We start from the raw sequence: 18,047 nt of genomic DNA on the forward strand, positions 1-18,047 counted from the left end.
CCCCGTCGGAACCATCCTGTTCCCTCATCAAACGTCAGGAGACATACCAGAGCAAGTTTACCCAGATCACAGAAGAAAAAGGCTCCCCAGATAGAAGAGGCTACGTCTCTGCAGACCCGAACAGTGCTCAATAGTCTTCTCCTCACCCTCATCGAGGCAACTTCTACAGAAGTCATTGAGCGGTATCCCCATGCGCGCCGCAATGCGGCCTATGTCACAGTGTCTGGTTATGACCTCTGTCAAGGTACTCATCGACCTCTTATCGAACGCCAGCAACTCGCTCGTCCTCCTCTGGTCGCTGACCGGCCATAGCGCCCTTGCAGTCCGATAAGCATCCACCGAGTCCCACCTCGCCACCGACTCCGCCCTGGCCATCCCATTTACTGTGTTCAGTAGCTCGACAAATGGCACGTAAGCAAGACCGATGACTGGTCCGCCCGGCGCAGACGAACCCCTACTGGCGTACTCGTCCGCCCTCTCATTTCCTGGAATCCCCTCAGCGTCACATCGTGGGCCCGGAGCCTATCCAGGGATTCCAAACGCCGTCATACCGTCCACATAAATTCAAAGTTTCGAGGGCGGTAATCCCCTTACCAAAATTTCCCTTGCGGCCACTACAATGGCATAGACCTCTGCCTGAAAGACCGTACACTCGTCCGGCAGTCTCAAAGACATACTGATATTGAGTACTTTAGAGTAGACCCCCAATCCGGTCCCTGACTCGATCTTGGAGCCATCTGCGTAGATCGAGGACTCATCCTCCTCAAGTACACCATTCGCCCTCCATTCGTCCCTCTCAAGAAGTCGAATCGCGAATGCCCTAACTCCAGCTGGCACTGGTGCGAGGTAGTCGGATATAGGTACCTATTACGAAAAATTTTAAAGCCTTTCAGGAGTAGGCTCAAAATGGACTTCAAAGTCCCAACAGCTGCGGTGGTAGCATTAGACCGTAGCTGTTGTCCTCCCCTCCTGTAGGTGTGGGTGCCTTGGCACCTATAGTCGAGAGTAATGTTTCAAGCGGACAACCAGTCGTCAGACTGGTCAGACTAAAATAATGCCACAGCCATCACGGAAGGAAAAGATGATCGCTGAGAGAGTTAAGGCGCCGACCTCTTAAGCAGGAGTGTCAAGGAAGCACAACAGAAATGAGATGACTTATGAAAGTCACCGGTATGGGCTGTGCATCCGGTAGTATTCTACCAGATCGTCGGTCCAAAGTGAAGCCTCTGAAAAACGAACAGGTTTTCGATCATGTGCAGAACTCTGAAGGGGGTCCCCTCATACAAATCATGAGCTGCGAGTATAGAGGGGACATCTTAACGCTGCGCTTCGCGTCAGCGGAATGTCAAAAAGCTCATTGGAAGTTCTACACTCCCGAGGAACAAAGCTCGACATTGTAAGAAAGAAGGGCATCCTACAATTCACACAGGTGACTGTCTTCATCAAGGATGTGAGCGGCGAAATCGCGACGGAACGCATGATGGAAGTCTTAAACAAGCAAAAACAAGCGGCCATGGCCGTCTTTTTCAAGATTGGGAAGACTAAGATCGGCAAATATCCTCATAGCCATGAGGCATCAGGCGGAGCAGTGGCGGGACACTCAATACCGCCTAACGGACAGGGGACCGACGACGAGACAATCACCGACTCTCTTAATATTGAGAAGATTATGAGCCAAGTTCCTAATACTAAAACATCAGGCAGTACAGGGGCGAGGGATCCAACACAGCCTAATGAAGAGGGACCCTACGACGGGTCCATCAATGAACTTCTCGATATTAGGAAGACCAGAATGGATAAAGATCGTAATTCTCACACATCAGGCAGTGCAGTGATAGAGAGCTCAATGCCGCCTAAAGCACAGGCAGTAGACGATGTGACAATAACCTACTCCCAAGAACCCCATTTATTCAAGATTTGGAAGACTAGTATAGGCAAAGATCATAATATTTGAACATCAAGCAGTAAGGACGGTAGAGCCAATAAGCTTAACAAACAGCGACCTAATAACACTTAATATTGGTAGGTTAGGTTAGGTTTAAGTGGCAGTCTGCCATCAGACTCATTTAGACGTTTTGGCCCATTGTGATACCACAGGAACAGAAGAAGGAAGATGCATTCTAGTTTTTACCGTTGAACCATCCAGATCGCTTTAAAAAGCCCAATAACTTGCGAATGTTCACATCCGATAAATCAGACAGGTTCTCAGAGAAATGAGAAACTTAAGTGGAACTGCTTCTGACTTCCAGTGCGGGACACACACGCAGAAGGTGTTCTATAGTCTCTTCTTCTTCAATGTCCTCACAGCTTCTGCAAAAGACGTTGCTGGCAACCTTCAGTCAGTCAGCATGTTTTCCGATTAGACAGTGACCTGTCATGACGGACACAATGACGTCTGTTCTAGCCAATGACAGCAAAGCGGTAGACCTATTCCAGTCTAGATTAGGCCTAATACTTTTAGAATGTACACAGTCCCCTCTTTGTGGCCATCTATCATTCGTTATCCTTCGGGCCTGATCCTGGAAACTTAGCTTACATATCGCTAGAGGCATATCCACCGATTCCTGTTTCCCTGGAATGTGCAAGGTAGTTCCTAGTCTCGCAAGCTCGCCCGATTTACAATTCCCTGGGATATCTCTGTGGCCCCGAACCCAGTACAGGTGAGTTTTATAATTTTCAGCTATCTCGTTGAGAGATCTGCGACAATCGAGGGCGGTTTTTGAATTCAGAAATACGTTCTCCAGGGATTTAATGGCTGCAATTTGGGTAGCCGCAACGTCCAGAGACATAAGATGTAGCATTAAATTCAGTGCATCAGATTGATAACACCGTTACCTTTGATAATAGGATTAAGGAGGAGGTTTAAGAGTGGCAATATGTTCAGAAAATCCAATCGATGAGGTTCGGAATTGGAGGTACTTCATGGAGCATTCACATTCCTTTTCAGACCATCGCTACAGTATGTTTAGAATAGCACGACCAGCGCCGAAACCGATAAACTTTCGTAATAAGTAAGTTGAAAACCAATAGATTGTCCAAGCATTGAAGACATTGACAACAATATCAACAGGATTACGACTGCAATAGTGGGGTCTCTCGAAGATAGTTGTCCTCTTCGGGAAAGGAAATTAGCTCAAGAAAAACTCTGGACGACCGGGGAGATTCGTAACATGGGGAAAGAGGTCTGCAGAATTTACAACAGAGCACGTCGTAAAAAAGCGGAAGTTTACTGAGATGTGTACTACAAGCGGCTCAAGGAATACAAAAAGATTACCAGAGCGGCAAAACGTGCCTTGTGGAAGCATTTCTGCGAACAGGTCGATAGCGTTTATGACGCCGCCAAGATGAAAAAGATTAGCACAAAAACCCATGTCTGCAGATGGGCGATGGATAAATACCCAAAAGGTATTTACCCGTAAATTGGGTAAATACCCGGGTATTTACCCATTTATACCCAAAACTGGGTATTTAATATTTTGCAGATATCTTGAGTATAAAAATATTTTCCAAACAAATTTTGATGATTTCCTATTCTTTGTATATAAACCAGACCTTCTGATCTCATAAAAATGAATTTTAGTGTTATATAGCCGCTATATAGACCGGTCTCCAGACTTAACGTCTTGAGGCAATAAATTATTAATTTTTCATCCGATTTCGATGAAATTTGGAACATTGAGTTCTGGTAGACCCCTTCCCAATTCTGTGAAGTGTGGTTCAGACCGGACCATATTTGGATATAGCTGCCATAAAAACCTATCTTCTAATAAAGTGTAATGAATATTCAAACAAGTAAAATGGCGTTAAGATTGGGCCGGGCCGAACTTTGGATACCCATCACCTCGGGTATATAGGTAAACCATCTTTCGTCAAAATACGGTGAAAAATCCAAACCTTATGCCCCATAGCAGTTATATGGAAATGTGTTCCGATTAAGACCAAATACTATTAAATACAAGTCATTCTTCAATTGGTCTTTTTAGTAGCTATATCTAAAAATAAACCTATCTAAACTATATACGACACGGATGTCGAAAAGCCTAACATAAGTAACTGTGTCAAAATGAACAGAAAAATGTCGAAGAGCCTAACACAACTCACTGTTCCAACTTTCGGCCATATCGGACAATAAATGCGCCTTTTATGGCCAAAAAACCTTAAATCGAGAGATCGGTCTATACGCCAGCTATATCCAAATCTGGACCGATCTGTGCCGAATTGAAGAAGAATGTCGAAGGGCCTAGCACAACTCACTGTCCCAAATTTCAGCAAAATCGGATAATAAATGTGGCTTTTACCGGCCTAAGACCCTAAATCGGCGGATCAGTGTATGTGGGGGCTATATCAAGATATAGTCCGATATAGCCGATCTTCGAACTTAACCTGCTTATGGACAAAAAAAAGAATCTGTGCAAAATTTCAGCTCAATATCTTTATTTTTAAAGACTGTAGCGTGATTTTAACAGACAGACAGACGGATGGACGGACAGACGATAGGACATGGCTAGATCCTCTTAGATTTTTTCGCGGATCAAGAATATATATACTTATAGGGTCGGAAATGGATATTTCGATGTGTTGCAAACGGAATGACAAAATAAATATACCCCCATCCTTCGGTGGCGGTATAAAAAGGTATTTACCCAATAAATACATAAGCGTTCGGTAGAAATCCATCATTACCCATGTCCAAACTGAAAAGTTAGAAGACGACAAGGGAGTGAGAGCAGAGACAACGCAGGACATGTTCTGGCTTTTGATGAAAAGGCATTTTCCACTGGATACGACGGGACTCACGGAGACAAAACTTACGCCTTGTAAGGGCTCAAGAAGTCAAATCGAGAGATCGATTTATATTGGAGCTATATCACGTTATAGACCAGCTTAGACCGATTTAGACCATACTTAGCGCAGTTGTTGGAAGTCATAATAAATCGAACAAAAATTGCGGCTTCCAGGGGCTCAAGAAGTCAAATGGGGGGATAGGTTAATGTGGGAGCTATATCCAAATCTGGACCGATAAGGCTCATTTTCAATCCCCATTAACCTACATCAATATTGAGTTGAGATGCAAATGCAAATTTTTCCCATGAACATTCCACTAAGGAACAGGGGCAAACTTCTCACTTACCAATGACTGCAGTCCGATTCAAGTTTAAGCTCAATGATAAGGGGCCTCCCTTTTATAGCCGATTTCGAACGGCGTGCCGCAGTGCGACACCTCTTTGGAGAGGAGTTTTACATGGCGTAGTACCTCACAAACGTTGCCAGCATTAGAAGGGGAAAACCAACGCTGAAAATTTTTTACTTTTTAATGGTCTCGCCAGGATTCGAACCCAGGCGTTCAGCATCTTAGGCAGACATGCTAACCTCTGCTCTACGGTGGTTATCAATATTGAGTATCTGTACAAAATTTTAAGTGGCTAGCTTTACGCGTACGACCGCTATCGTAATTTCGACAGACGGACGGACGGGCAAACGGACATGGCTAGATCGACTGAGAACGTCGAGACGATCACGAATATACATACTTTAGGGGGTCTTAGACGAATATTTCAAGGTATTACAAAAGGAATGACTAGATTATTATACCCCCATCCATTGGTGGTGGGTATAAAAATGTGCAGGAATTTTACATGAATAAAATGTTGACATTTGTCTTAATTTATTGAAGATTACCAATTTTCAAATATCTTTTTTTTTTTTGTTGCTATGGGCTATTGTTGGCACTTCACTTCGCAATCTCTAATTCCATTCCAAATGTTAGTATGCAGCATTCGCAACAACACACGCCCACATCACTTCATACTCCTACTCGAATTATTGCTTTTTGATGGAATAGTCTTTTAATACTCTCGAAATGTTATCACCATCGATGAGAATGATGGCGATGGCTATTGCGATGTCTATTGCGATAGCAATCATGATGATAAGCTTGATTATGGCGTTTTTTGTTTATTTTTTCGCCTCTTATTCATTTATTTATTGTACTTCTTATGACTTCTTTTCGAATTGGTCCATTTTATGGCCATTCGTTTAGAGTTCTTTTAGTTTCATTTTCATTTGCTCATCATTTTTGGTCGTTTTTAATGATGACGATAAGTTCAAGTGTTTTCAATATTTTTGGGTTCATGTGCACTTGGTGGATTATTCTACTGCTATTGGACTCGAAACAAGTTCCAGTCATATTCGACCAACGAATAAATGTCCATTTATTTTATGCGGCTAAGTACATACATATTTGTGCTTTAAGAGTATCTCATAAAGTTTACTGTGGTGTAGTATGTTCTTCTTATGGCAAACTAAGAGATTATTATTGTATATCTATTTTCATTTCCTAGTATACGAGGGGTACGTTTGGCGAATTCTTCTCCAACTGTCAGAGTTAGATGGGAAATTTTATCACTGCGACTAAGATGGGACCTATGGATTGTGAATGCCTAATAGGTCTATCGCTGTCGTTGGTTTAAATAGAGGACTGTTCATCGTGCCACTCATGACACTTTATTGCCTTATTTGAAAACCTGCTGATAGCCCAAGGTTACAAGAAACGATTTCTGCAAACGCTGTGAGGACGTCTAGGAAACTATAGAACATCTAAAGTTCCACTTTGGGTTGCTTGTCTAAATAAGCGGATGTTAACATTCGCAAGTTATTCACTTTTCCCACCGTTTAAGCAGAAGGCAACTTCCTTTTAAATTTAAAGTTAAATGTCTTAGTATCCTCCCCAACCACCCTCGTATTATATATAAGCTTTATAAATATGGCTGTAGTTATTGCTAGTGCTATGGCAACAGTTTTTGTTGATTCTTGTCGTTTTATGGTTTAATAAATGTGCTCATCCATTAAAAATAACTTCCAAAGATTAATGACGCCATGAAATGAAGCATAAATGATTTAAATTTAAATACACAAAACAACAGAGTTGAGAGAAAGCAACGAAGGACGCGGACACAGATTGATAGAGTTCATCGATGGACGAAATGGTGAATGGTGGATGGGTCAGGGGTTAAACCGTTATGATGGTAGCGAATGTCTGAAGAATGATAAGAGAGTAAATGATTCGAAATAAATATGCGGTGACCACTTGCCAAAATTTCTGTTAAGCTTTGAGCGGTTTTTAGTAAAGGCCATTGCCTGAAAGATACATTCCAAGAGATGGATTATTTGTCCTTCGAGTTGAACATAATTAACGGTTGCAACGATGATTTATGCTCAACTTTCGTTCTAGTTGAATGAATTGCTTTATTTAATTCAAAATGAATTCCTATGAAAAATGTTTAGGTGCTGAGTAATTGTCATGAAATAATTATTCATGGAATTGTTGTTGAAGCAAATACATTTTTTGCCATCAAAAAATGTTTCTAAAGGGCATGCAAACAAAGAGTAATTATCATTTCAATGGAAATTGATTTCAAGACAAAGAAACAAAAAAAATCATGGAATGTCATTTCCCATTTATTAATTGAAGAAAGCTCTAGCTATATAATTATTACTTAAATAAGTATTTTCGGGAAAAAATCAACTGATACAAAAACAAAAACTAAATGCAAAGCAACAATAACATGTTAAACTCTTTCCAGCCTTTGTTTAGAGGGGGAACAAAATATCTCAAAACAAATCCAATCTAAAGGGTGATTTTTTTGAGGTTAGGATTTTCATGCATTAGTATTTGACAGATCACGTGGGATTTCAGACATGGTGTCAAAGAGAAAGATGCTCAGTATGCTTTGACATTTCATCATGAATAGACTTACTAACGAGCAACGCTTGCAAATCATTGAATTTTATTACCAAAATCAGTGTTCGGTTCGAAATGTGTTCATTCACCGTAACGTTGCGTCCAACAGCATCTTTGAAAAAATACGGTCCAATGATTCCACCAGCGTACAAACCACACCAAACAGTGCATTTTTCGGGATGCATGGGCAGTTCTTGAACGGCTTCTGGTTGCTCTTCACTCCAAATGCGGCAATTTTGCTTATTTACGTAGCCATTCAACCAGAAATGAGCCTCATCGCTGAACAAAATTTGCCAAAATTTGAACACATTTCGAACCGAACACTGATTTTGGTAATAAAATTCAATGATTTGCAAGCGTTGCTCGTTAGTAAGTCTATTCATGATGAAATGTCAAAGCATACTGAGCATCTTTCTCTTTGACACCATGTCTGAAATCCCACGTGATCTGTCAAATACTAATGCATGAAAATCCTAACCTCAAAAAAATCACCCTTTATTTATATAACAAGTAAAAGTGTGCTAAGTTGGGCCGGGCCGAATCTTATATACGCTCCACCATGGATCAAATTTGTCGAGTTTTTTTCCCGATATCTCTGTTATGCTGTTTCAGGCTATAGACCAATGTTGTTTCAGTCTATAGACCGATTCGGATCATATTTGACACGTATGTTGTTGAAGGTCATGGGAAAAACCGTTGCTCAGAATTTCAGCCAAGTCGGATAATAATTTCGCCCTCTAGAGGCTCAAGACCTCAAGATCCAAGATCGATTTATATGACAGCTATATCAGGTTATGGACCGATTTGAAACAATGCTTAGTACAGTAGTTGGAAGTCATAACAAAACACGTCATGCTGAATTTCAGCCAATTTGGACAGGAATTGCGCCCTCTAGAGGCTCAAGAAGTAAAACAGGGAGATCGGTTTATATGGGAGCCGTATCAGGCTATAGACCGATTCGGACCGCATTTAACAAGTATGTTAGAGCTTATGGGAAAAGCCGTTGTTCACAATTTCAGCCACAAATCGGAAAGGAATTACGCCCTGTAGAGGCTCGAGAAGTCAAGACTTCAGATCGCTTTATATGACAGCTATATCAGGTTATGGACCAATTTCTACCATACTTAGCACAGTTTTTGGAAGTTAAATCGGATAAGAATTGTGCTCTCTAGAGGCTCAAAAAGTCAAGATTCAAGATTGGTTTATATGGCAGCAATGTCAAAACATGGGCCGATTTGGCCCATTAACAATCCCAACTGACCTACACTAATAAGAAGTAAGAAGAGGACGGACATGGCTAGATCGACTTAAAATGTCATGTCGATCAAGAATGTATATACTTTATGGGGTCTTAGGCGAACATTTCGAGGAGTTACAAACAGAATGGTGAAATTAGTATACCCCCATCCTACGGTGGAGGGTATAAAATTTTATTTGTATTTGTTTGAAGGCTTGTAAATTTGTTAGACTCAAAAACGGCTGAACCGATTACTTTCAAATTTTCACAGATAATGGGGAGTGGTCCGGAAGGAGCAACAGGCTATATAATTTTTTGATATCACAAGGGGGGCGGACCCTCCCCTCACTCTAAAAGTTCCATCCAAAAATGAAGGTGGATCGATCGGGGCAATATGGGACTCAAATGAAAGGTATTCGGGAGTAGAATACAAGTTTCATATCAAAATTTGGATCCAAATACCTAGGGGGCGGCCCCGACCCCAAAACCCCTTCAAATAGGCATATTGGACGATAATAACAATTTGGGACTCGAAGGAATGGTCAGGAAAGAGGAATAGGCTATATAATTTTTTGATATTGCAAGGGGCGGACCTTCCCCCGTAACCCCAAAAACGAAGTTGACCAAAATTGCAAAATTTCAGCCAAATCAGATAAGAATTGCGCCCTATAGGGGCTGAAGAACTAAATCTGTAGATCGGTTTATATGGGAGCTATATCAAGTTATAGACCGATTCAGACCATATTTGGCACAATTTTTGGAGGTCATTTAAACGTCATTGTACAAAATTTCAGCCAAAACAAATAAGATGTATACCCTCTAGAGGCTCAAGAAATATAATACGGAGATCGGTTTATATGGCAGCTATATCAGATTATGTAAGGATTGAGACCATACTTGGCACAGTTATACCAAAGCGACATGTGCAAAATTTCAACCAATTGGGATAAGTATGACGCTATCCAGAGACTCACGAAATTTAATGGGGAGATTAGTTTATATGGCAGCAATATCAGGTTATGGACTGATTGGCACAGTTGTTGGTAGTTAAACCAAAACGCCAGGTACAAAATTTCAGCCAAAACAGATAAGAATTGCGCCCTCCAGAAGCTCACGAATTCAAGACCCAATATATGTTTATATGGCAGCTATTGTGTTCCATGAAAATCTACTTAACTTTTATTAATATTATGCATATTGTCTGATAATTAGAATTTTATTAGAAAAATTATTTCCCCATAATTTGGGCTAATAGTTAATAAATTGATTATATTAATGTAGGGAAAAATCAATAGAATTTCGCTTTCCACCTAAATTAAATTCATTATTGAAGTTTTCTTTTTTGCTTCCCTCTCTCTTCATTTCTGTTCTTTTTTTTTCAATAAAGGTGAACGCTTGGATTCAAATCTAACGCCAATATTAGAGAAGAATGTAATTAAGCATAAAGGCGGCTATTTCATCAAAAGCGGTGACCAGATGATTGAATATAACAGCAATTTTCGTTTGTACATAACGACATGCCTGCGAAATCCCCATTATCCACCCGAAATTATGGTTATGGTAAGTAGATATGAACGATGGTGGCTCGCTCTCACAATGCCACTATATATTGAATAAAGAAAGTTAAGTTATAAAAAAATCCTAGCAACAGTGAGAGAAATGAAGAGAAAGTCAAACATAATTGAATGGAAAACAAGTTACAAGTGCCGAATCTTATATACCCTACGCCTTTATATGCAATCTCTTTATATTGCGCCCTCTATAGACTCAATAAGTTAAATCGGGCGAACGGTTTATATGGAAGCTATATCAGGTAATGAACCGATTGAGACTATATTTGGCAAGTATGTTGAACGTCATAAGAGAAGTCGTTGTGCAATGGTAATTGCGCCCTCTAGAGGCTCAAGAAGTGAAATCAGATGAACGCTTTACATGAGAGCTATATCAGTTTATGGATCGACTTAAACCATACTTAACACGGCTATTGGAAGTCATAGCGACACTCTATGTGCAAAATCTCAATCTTATATATCCTCCACTATGGAACGCATTTGTCATGTTATTTGCCAGATATCTCTTTATATGAAATCTCTTTATATGGCTGAGCCGATTTGGTTCATATCAAGCACAAAATGGTGGAAGACATAACAAAGCATTTTGTACAAAATTTCACTCAAATCGGACAAGAATTGCGACCTCTAGAAGGTTAAGAAACTCTTGATCAAGCGGCATATCATGCGGGTCTAGACAACTTTCATGCAGACATGGTAGCAGATGCGGTAATGTCGTCCTTGGAGAACAACTGTCTCCAGTTGCACCTAAAGAAATTGACCTCCCCCGGCAAACCAGAGTGGTTCTTTCGGTAGATGCAGCCTCCTCAATTCCTACAGAGCAAGGATTGATGCAGACGTCCACGATATATGTCCCGATTGTGACCAGGGTCAACACGACCCACTCGACTTAGACCCGATCACTCTGGACGTACCCTTAGTCTTAGTCGCAGAGTTCCTGGATCTGTACACCCAACAGAATCAAGTAGACGAAATATAGAACACAACAAACTGCTACAACAACAACAAATTGTGCAAAATCTCAAGCGCCTAGAATCACTCCTTCGAACGGAGACGGACGGACAGACAGACGGACGGTCATGGCTAAATCGACTTAGAATTTCAAGACGTCCAAGAATATATATACTTGGTTGTGTCTCAGATCAATATTTCGAAGTGTTACAAACGGAATGATGAAATTGGAGAATAGTGGAGGGTAAAATAGATATTGTTAATTGGCTTTTCGTACAACACCAAATTCATAATTATAATTTTTCTTAAAAATATAGACTTTTTTCACTTCCTCAATGGAATATTAATGGGAAATTCAGTAGTAGTAGTAAGAATCATTGCCGCTATTTATTTTTGATTTCTTGCTATTGAGGTATAACAATGGACTAAAAATGTGTACCAGTCTGTAAGGCACTGCCACAATAACCTTAACTATATCAACATCTATGTCTAGTTGTAAAGGGTGATTTTTTTGAGGTTAGGATTTTCATGCATTAGTATTTGACAGATCACGTGGGATTTCATCATGAATAGACTTACTAACGAGCAACGCTTGCAAATCATTGAATTTTATTACCAAAATCAGTTCGAAATGTGTTTCGCGCTTTACGTCCGATTTATGGTCTACATAATCGACCAAGTGAGCAAACAATTAATGCGATTGTGACCAAGTTTCGCACTCAGTTTACTTTATTGGACATTAAACCAACCACACGAATGCGTACAGTGCGTACAGAAGAGAATATTGCGTCTGTTTCTGAGAGTGTTGCTGAAGACCGTGAAATGTCGATTCGTCGCCGTTCGCAGCAATTGGGTTTGTGTTATTCGACCACATGGAAGATTTTACGCAAAGATCTTGGTGTAAAACCGTATAAAATACAGATCGTGCAAGAACTGAAGCCGAACGATCTGCCACAACGTCGAATTTTCAGTGAATGGGCCCTAGAAAAGTTGGCAGAAAATCCGCTTTTTTATCGACAAATTTTGTTCAGCGATGAGGCTCATTTCTGGTTGAATGGCTACGTAAATAAGCAAAATTGCCGCATTTGGAGTGAAGAGCAACCAGAAGCCGTTCAAGAACTGCCCATGCATCCCGAAAAATGCACTGTTTGGTGTGGTTTGTACGCTGGTGGAATCATTGGACCGTATTTTTTCAAAGATGCTGTTGGACGCAACGTTACGGTGAATGGCGATCGCTATCGTTCGATGCTAACAAACTTTTTGTTGCCAAAAATGGAAGAACTGAACTTGGTTGACATGTGGTTTCAACAAGATGGCGCTACATGCCACACAGCTCGCGATTCTATGGCCATTTTGAGGGAAAACTTCGGAGAACAATTCATCTCAAGAAATGGACCGGTAAGTTGGCCACCAAGATCATGCGATTTGACGCCTTTAGACTATTTTTTGTGGGGCTACGTCAAGTCTAAAGTCTACAGAAATAAGCCAGCAACTATTCCAGCTTTGGAAGACAACATTTCCGAAGAAATTCGGGCTATTCCGGCCGAAATGCTCGAAAAAGTTGCCCAAAATTGGACTTTCCGAATGGACCACCTAAGACGCAGCCGCGGTCAACGTTTAAATGAAATTATCTTCAAAAAGTAAATGTCATGGACCAATCTAACGTTTCAAATAAAGAACCGATGAGATTTTGCAAATTTTATGCGTTTTTTTAAAAAAAAAAAGTTATCAAGCTCTTAACAAATCACTCTTTATATCAATTTTTCTAGTGTATACTTTGTTTACCCTTACTCCTTGGAGAAAAACACTGTACCATCTATTAGGGCGCATACTATTTCCAAGTCCATAGCTATTCTACAGTTGTTATGCTGGCGTTGAAATGAATTTCAAATGAAATTGATATCAATTCAGCGTTTACAATAGATGAGCTCCAGCATCCATACCCATCCGCCACTATGAACGTCAGCACCCTGATGCAGATGAAGATGATGGAAATTGAAAATTTACATTTTGGCAACAACAGATGATGCTGTTGCTGATGCTGGATATGATGATGTCTATGCGCCAGTGACAAGACTACCGCGATGAAGGAAATATGCAAATTTCTTTTTATTTTTTCGAAAATTGAAGGGAGAATAGCCATTAGTTTCGCTTTCCAATAAATCGTATACTTACTTCGAGGAGGAGAAAAAAAAAACAACATGCGAATGGTGAAAAATAGAAGTTAAAAGTGTTTCCTGGCACCTTCTTGGCGGTCACCAAATAATGACACCACCAAGAAGAAATATCCCTAAAATGATTAGCAAGCACTTTGGAAATATGAAGCATTAAAATATTTACTGCAAAAATAAGATAGACACCTGTAATGCCTGGATGATTAACACAGTCTCTTTACATCTTTGCCCTTGATGTGCTACGTGACTATGAAATGTTGTTTGGTCTTATTTCATGTTTACTACTGGGATTTATTCGCATATTTGTCTGCATTGAATTTTCCATGTTTTCTTTTGGAAAGGTGTTAAATCTGAGAAAATATATCTAAAACTTTTAACACTTTCGTTCAATGACACCCAGTTACGTTCAACATAAAGTTCAATTTCGTTTTTGTGGTTAAAGTTATTAATAAAAATTTTAAAAAATTCGTTTTCTTCTTCATGCAATGTTTTGTAAGCATTACGTGGAAAAAGAAGCTTACCTTCAATGTGTTATATTATCTGAAACGAGAAAGAAAGAAGAAACATTAATAATTGGTTCCATATTTAACTATAGCAAATTTTCTTATTCTTATGGCCACCTCTTTTTTGGATGGGAGAGTGGGAATTTCAAGATTTGTCACTCCATTTTTCATACAACGAAATAAGGCATTCATGTCATGTCGTTCTAAGGCGATCCAGCCATCTCTGTCCGTACATGTGTTTTCAGTTAAACGGATGTGCGAACATGTCCGGTGAAGTTTCGAAAGAGCAAGTCGGTTACCAAGGCCCTCGATGGCTGAGTTGAAAGCAAGCTCGCTCTGACAATGATTGTCACAGATTACCATTGAACTTTTGATCCCTTAGTCTCGGCATAGGAGGTATTTTGTATGGGTGATGGCGAGCACTAACGTACTTCACATACCACATTTCGCTAGATCATAAAGGGTATTCCAACTAGAGGTGCAATTTTGAATCACCCGGCATTTCGGTAGCTGGCACTTTTGAATCTTTTATACCCTCCACCATTGGTACCACTAAAGCCTAAGGTTGCCTCAATCTCACGATAGGTCACATGATAATTTTGCAGTATCAGCATTTTGGACGACCTTCACGGTTGAATTTATCATATCAATGTTAAACACTGGTCCTCGATGGAACTTCATCGCCAAAAATTTAATTAAGTTTATCGATGCACTGTTGTTGAGTTAATCCACGTCAAAAATGTAAAAACTAATCGGACGAAAATGTTCACGATTTAATTCCATTTTTTGGGCGAAATTAATGTTTTAAGTTACTGTAAACAACACAAATAGCGCTCGTATGTCAAAACCGTTCTGAGTACGTATAACCTCAAAAATGTCAAGCTTTGCGATAGAGCTGTCAATATGCAGATTGTAACACAAGAGGTGTCCAATCCTGAAAAATAAAGGCAACCCTCGCATACACTCCACCATGGATCGCATTTGTCAAGTTCTTTGCAGGGTATCTCTCTATAGCCATAAAATGGATAATGGCTAAGAATTGCTATGCTTTTGGTGCAATATTCTGTTGTGGACCAATTCAGAGTATATTAGGTTTGAATGTAGATTATTGTAAAAGTTTTTCACCCTTCGTTATCGTATATAATTTCGCCCTATAAGGACTCAAGAAGTAAAATCGGAAGACCGGTTTATATGGGAACAATTGGGTTGCCCAAAAAGTAATTGCGGATTTTTTAAAAGAAAGTAAATGCATTTTTAATAAAACTTAGAATGAACTTTAATCAAATATACTTTTTTTTACACTTTTTTTCTAAAGCAAGCTAAAAGTAACAGCTGATAACTGACAGAAGAAAGAATGCAATTACAGAGTCACAAGCTGTGAAAAAATTTGTCAGCGCCGACTATGTGAAAAATCCGCAATTATTTTTTGGGCAACCTAACATATTAGATTATTGATCGATTCAAACCAAACTTCGCAGGTATGTTTACAGGACACCTCTTTCAGCCGAATTGGATAAGAATTGCGCCCTCTGTAAGCTCAAGAAGTCATATGGGGTGATGGATATTTGCGACCTCTTGAGGCCCAAGAAATCAAATTGGGAGATCGGTTTATGTGGCGACTATATCAGGTTACCAACCGATTGTGACCATACCTATCGACCGATTATGACATACAGTTATTGAAAGCCATAACAATACACTGCATGCAAAATTTCAGCCAAATCATTTAAAACCATTAAAAACGTATTAAGTTCGGCCTAGCCGAACTTTGGTTTTCCACCTACATAGATATATTAATCATCCTATTTTATTATAACTCCACTACCATATCCATATTTTATTTGGGCCCCAAGAACTCATATACATATATATAAGGCAGCTATATCTAAATAGAGTCCGATTTGAACCATATTTGGGACGGAAGTCGGGAGGCGTGAAACAACTCAATGTTTCAAATTTCATCGAAATCGGGTAATAAACAAGTAAAAAGGAGTTAAGTTCGGCCCGGCCGAAGGTGGATACCCACCACCTCGGGTATTTTTGATAACCACCTTTCGTCACAATCTGGCGAAAAATGCATAATTTATGCCCCCATAGCAGCTATATCGAAAAATGGTCTGATTTGAACCAAATTCGGCACGTACATTAAGTGGTCTAATAAGTACAAGCCATTGTTCAACTTTGAAGAATAAAATATTGGTCTTTTTTTAGCTATATCCAAATATAGACCGATCTGAACCCTATATGACACGGATGTCGAAAAGCCTAACATAAGTTAGTGTAAAATTTCAGCGAAATCGAGGCAGCTATATCCAAATCTGGACTGACATGGGCCAAATTGAAGAGGAATGTTGAAAGGGCCTAACACAACTCACTGTCCCAAATATCGCGAAAATCGGACAATAAATGCGTCTTTTATGGACCCAAGACCTTAAATCGAAAGATCGGTATATATGGTAGCTGTATCCAAATCTGATCCGATCTGGGCCAAATTGCACAAAGATTTCGAGGGGCCTAACGCAACTCACAGCCCCAAATTTCGACGACATTGAACAATAAGTGGGCCCAAAACCTTCAATTGAGAGATCGGTCTATATAGCAGCTATATCCAACTCTGAACCGGTCTGGACCAAATTGAAGAAGGACGTCAAGTATCATAATACAACTCACTGTACCAAATTTCAGCAAAATCGAACGGATCGGTCTATATGGCTGCTGGACCGATCGGGGCCAAATTGAAAAAGTATGTGGAATAGCCTAACACAACTCACTGTCCTAAATTTCAACAAAATCGGATACTAAATGTGGCTTTTATGGGACTACGAATCGGCAAATCAGTCTATATGGGGGCTATATCAAGCTATAGTCTAATATAGCCCATCTTCGAACTTAACCTACCTATGGGCAAAAAAGGATCTGTGCAAAGTTTCAACTCAATATCTCTATTTTTAAAGACTGTAGCGTGATTTCAACAGACAGAAAGACAGGCGGACGGACATTGCTAGATCATCTTAGATTTTTACGACGAACAAACATATATGTCCCTCAAGCCCTCTAGCGGCTCAAGAAGTCAAGATCCGAGATCGGTTTGCATAGGAGCTATATCAGGATATGAACCGTTTTGGGCCATACTTAGCGCAGTTGTTGATGTTCAAACCAGAACACTCCGTGGAAAATTTCAGCCATAATAATAATTGCGCCCTCTAGCGGCTCAAGAAGTCACGATCCGAAATCGGTTTATATTAGTCAAATCGGATAATAATTGCGGCCAATAGCGGCTCAAGAAATTAAGATCCAAGATCGGTTTATATGGTAGCTACATCAGGTTATGAACCGATTTGAGCCATACTTGGCGCAGTTGTTGACTGTCAAACCAGAACACACAGTGCAAAATGTTAGCCAAATCGGATAATAATTGCGCCCTCTAGCAGCTCAAGATTTCAAGATCCAAAAGCGTTTTATATGGGAGCTATAACAGGTTATGAATCGACGTGGACCACACATGGCAGAGATGTTGGAGTTCAAGATATAACAATTGGTGCAAAATTTCAGCCAGATCGGATAAGAATTGCGCTCTTTAGAGGCTCAAGTAGTCAAGATCCGATATCGGTTTATATGGCAGCTATAACAAAACATGGACCAATTTACAATCCCAACCGACCTGCACTAATAAAAAGTATTTAAGCAAAATGTCAATTATCTAGCTTTTCTCTATCGGCAAGCAGACAGACAGACGGACGGACATGTCTAGATCAATATAAAATGTCATAACGATCAAGAATATATATACTTTATGGGGCCTTAGACACATATTCCAGGTGTTACAAATGGAATGACGAAATTAGTATACCCCCATCCTACGGGTGGAGG

General features: G+C 40.0%; 1 protein-coding gene and 1 long non-coding RNA gene across 3 annotated transcripts in view; one reads left to right on the top strand and one right to left on the bottom strand.

The window, feature by feature from the left end:
• The window catches only part of LOC106086176 (dynein axonemal heavy chain 3), a 430,123-nt gene that overhangs the window by 309,178 nt on the left and 102,898 nt on the right, over positions 1-18,047 (top strand). For both annotated transcript variants that reach the window (XM_059360617.1, XM_059360618.1), the window contains one exon: positions 10,366-10,538. In XM_059360617.1, the coding sequence (XP_059216600.1) occupies positions 10,366-10,538 (173 nt within the window). The remainder of the gene's footprint in view (positions 1-10,365; positions 10,539-18,047) is intronic.
• LOC131994171 (uncharacterized) overlaps positions 14,195-18,047 on the bottom strand; it is a 113,151-nt gene continuing 109,298 nt past the window's right edge. The window contains exon 3 of the long non-coding RNA XR_009396506.1: positions 14,195-14,214. This is a non-coding gene — a long non-coding RNA (uncharacterized LOC131994171). The remainder of the gene's footprint in view (positions 14,215-18,047) is intronic.

Source organism: Stomoxys calcitrans, chromosome 1, assembly GCF_963082655.1.
Source record: "Stomoxys calcitrans chromosome 1, idStoCalc2.1, whole genome shotgun sequence".
In the NCBI taxonomy this organism is placed as follows: Eukaryota; Metazoa; Arthropoda; class Insecta; order Diptera; family Muscidae; genus Stomoxys; species Stomoxys calcitrans.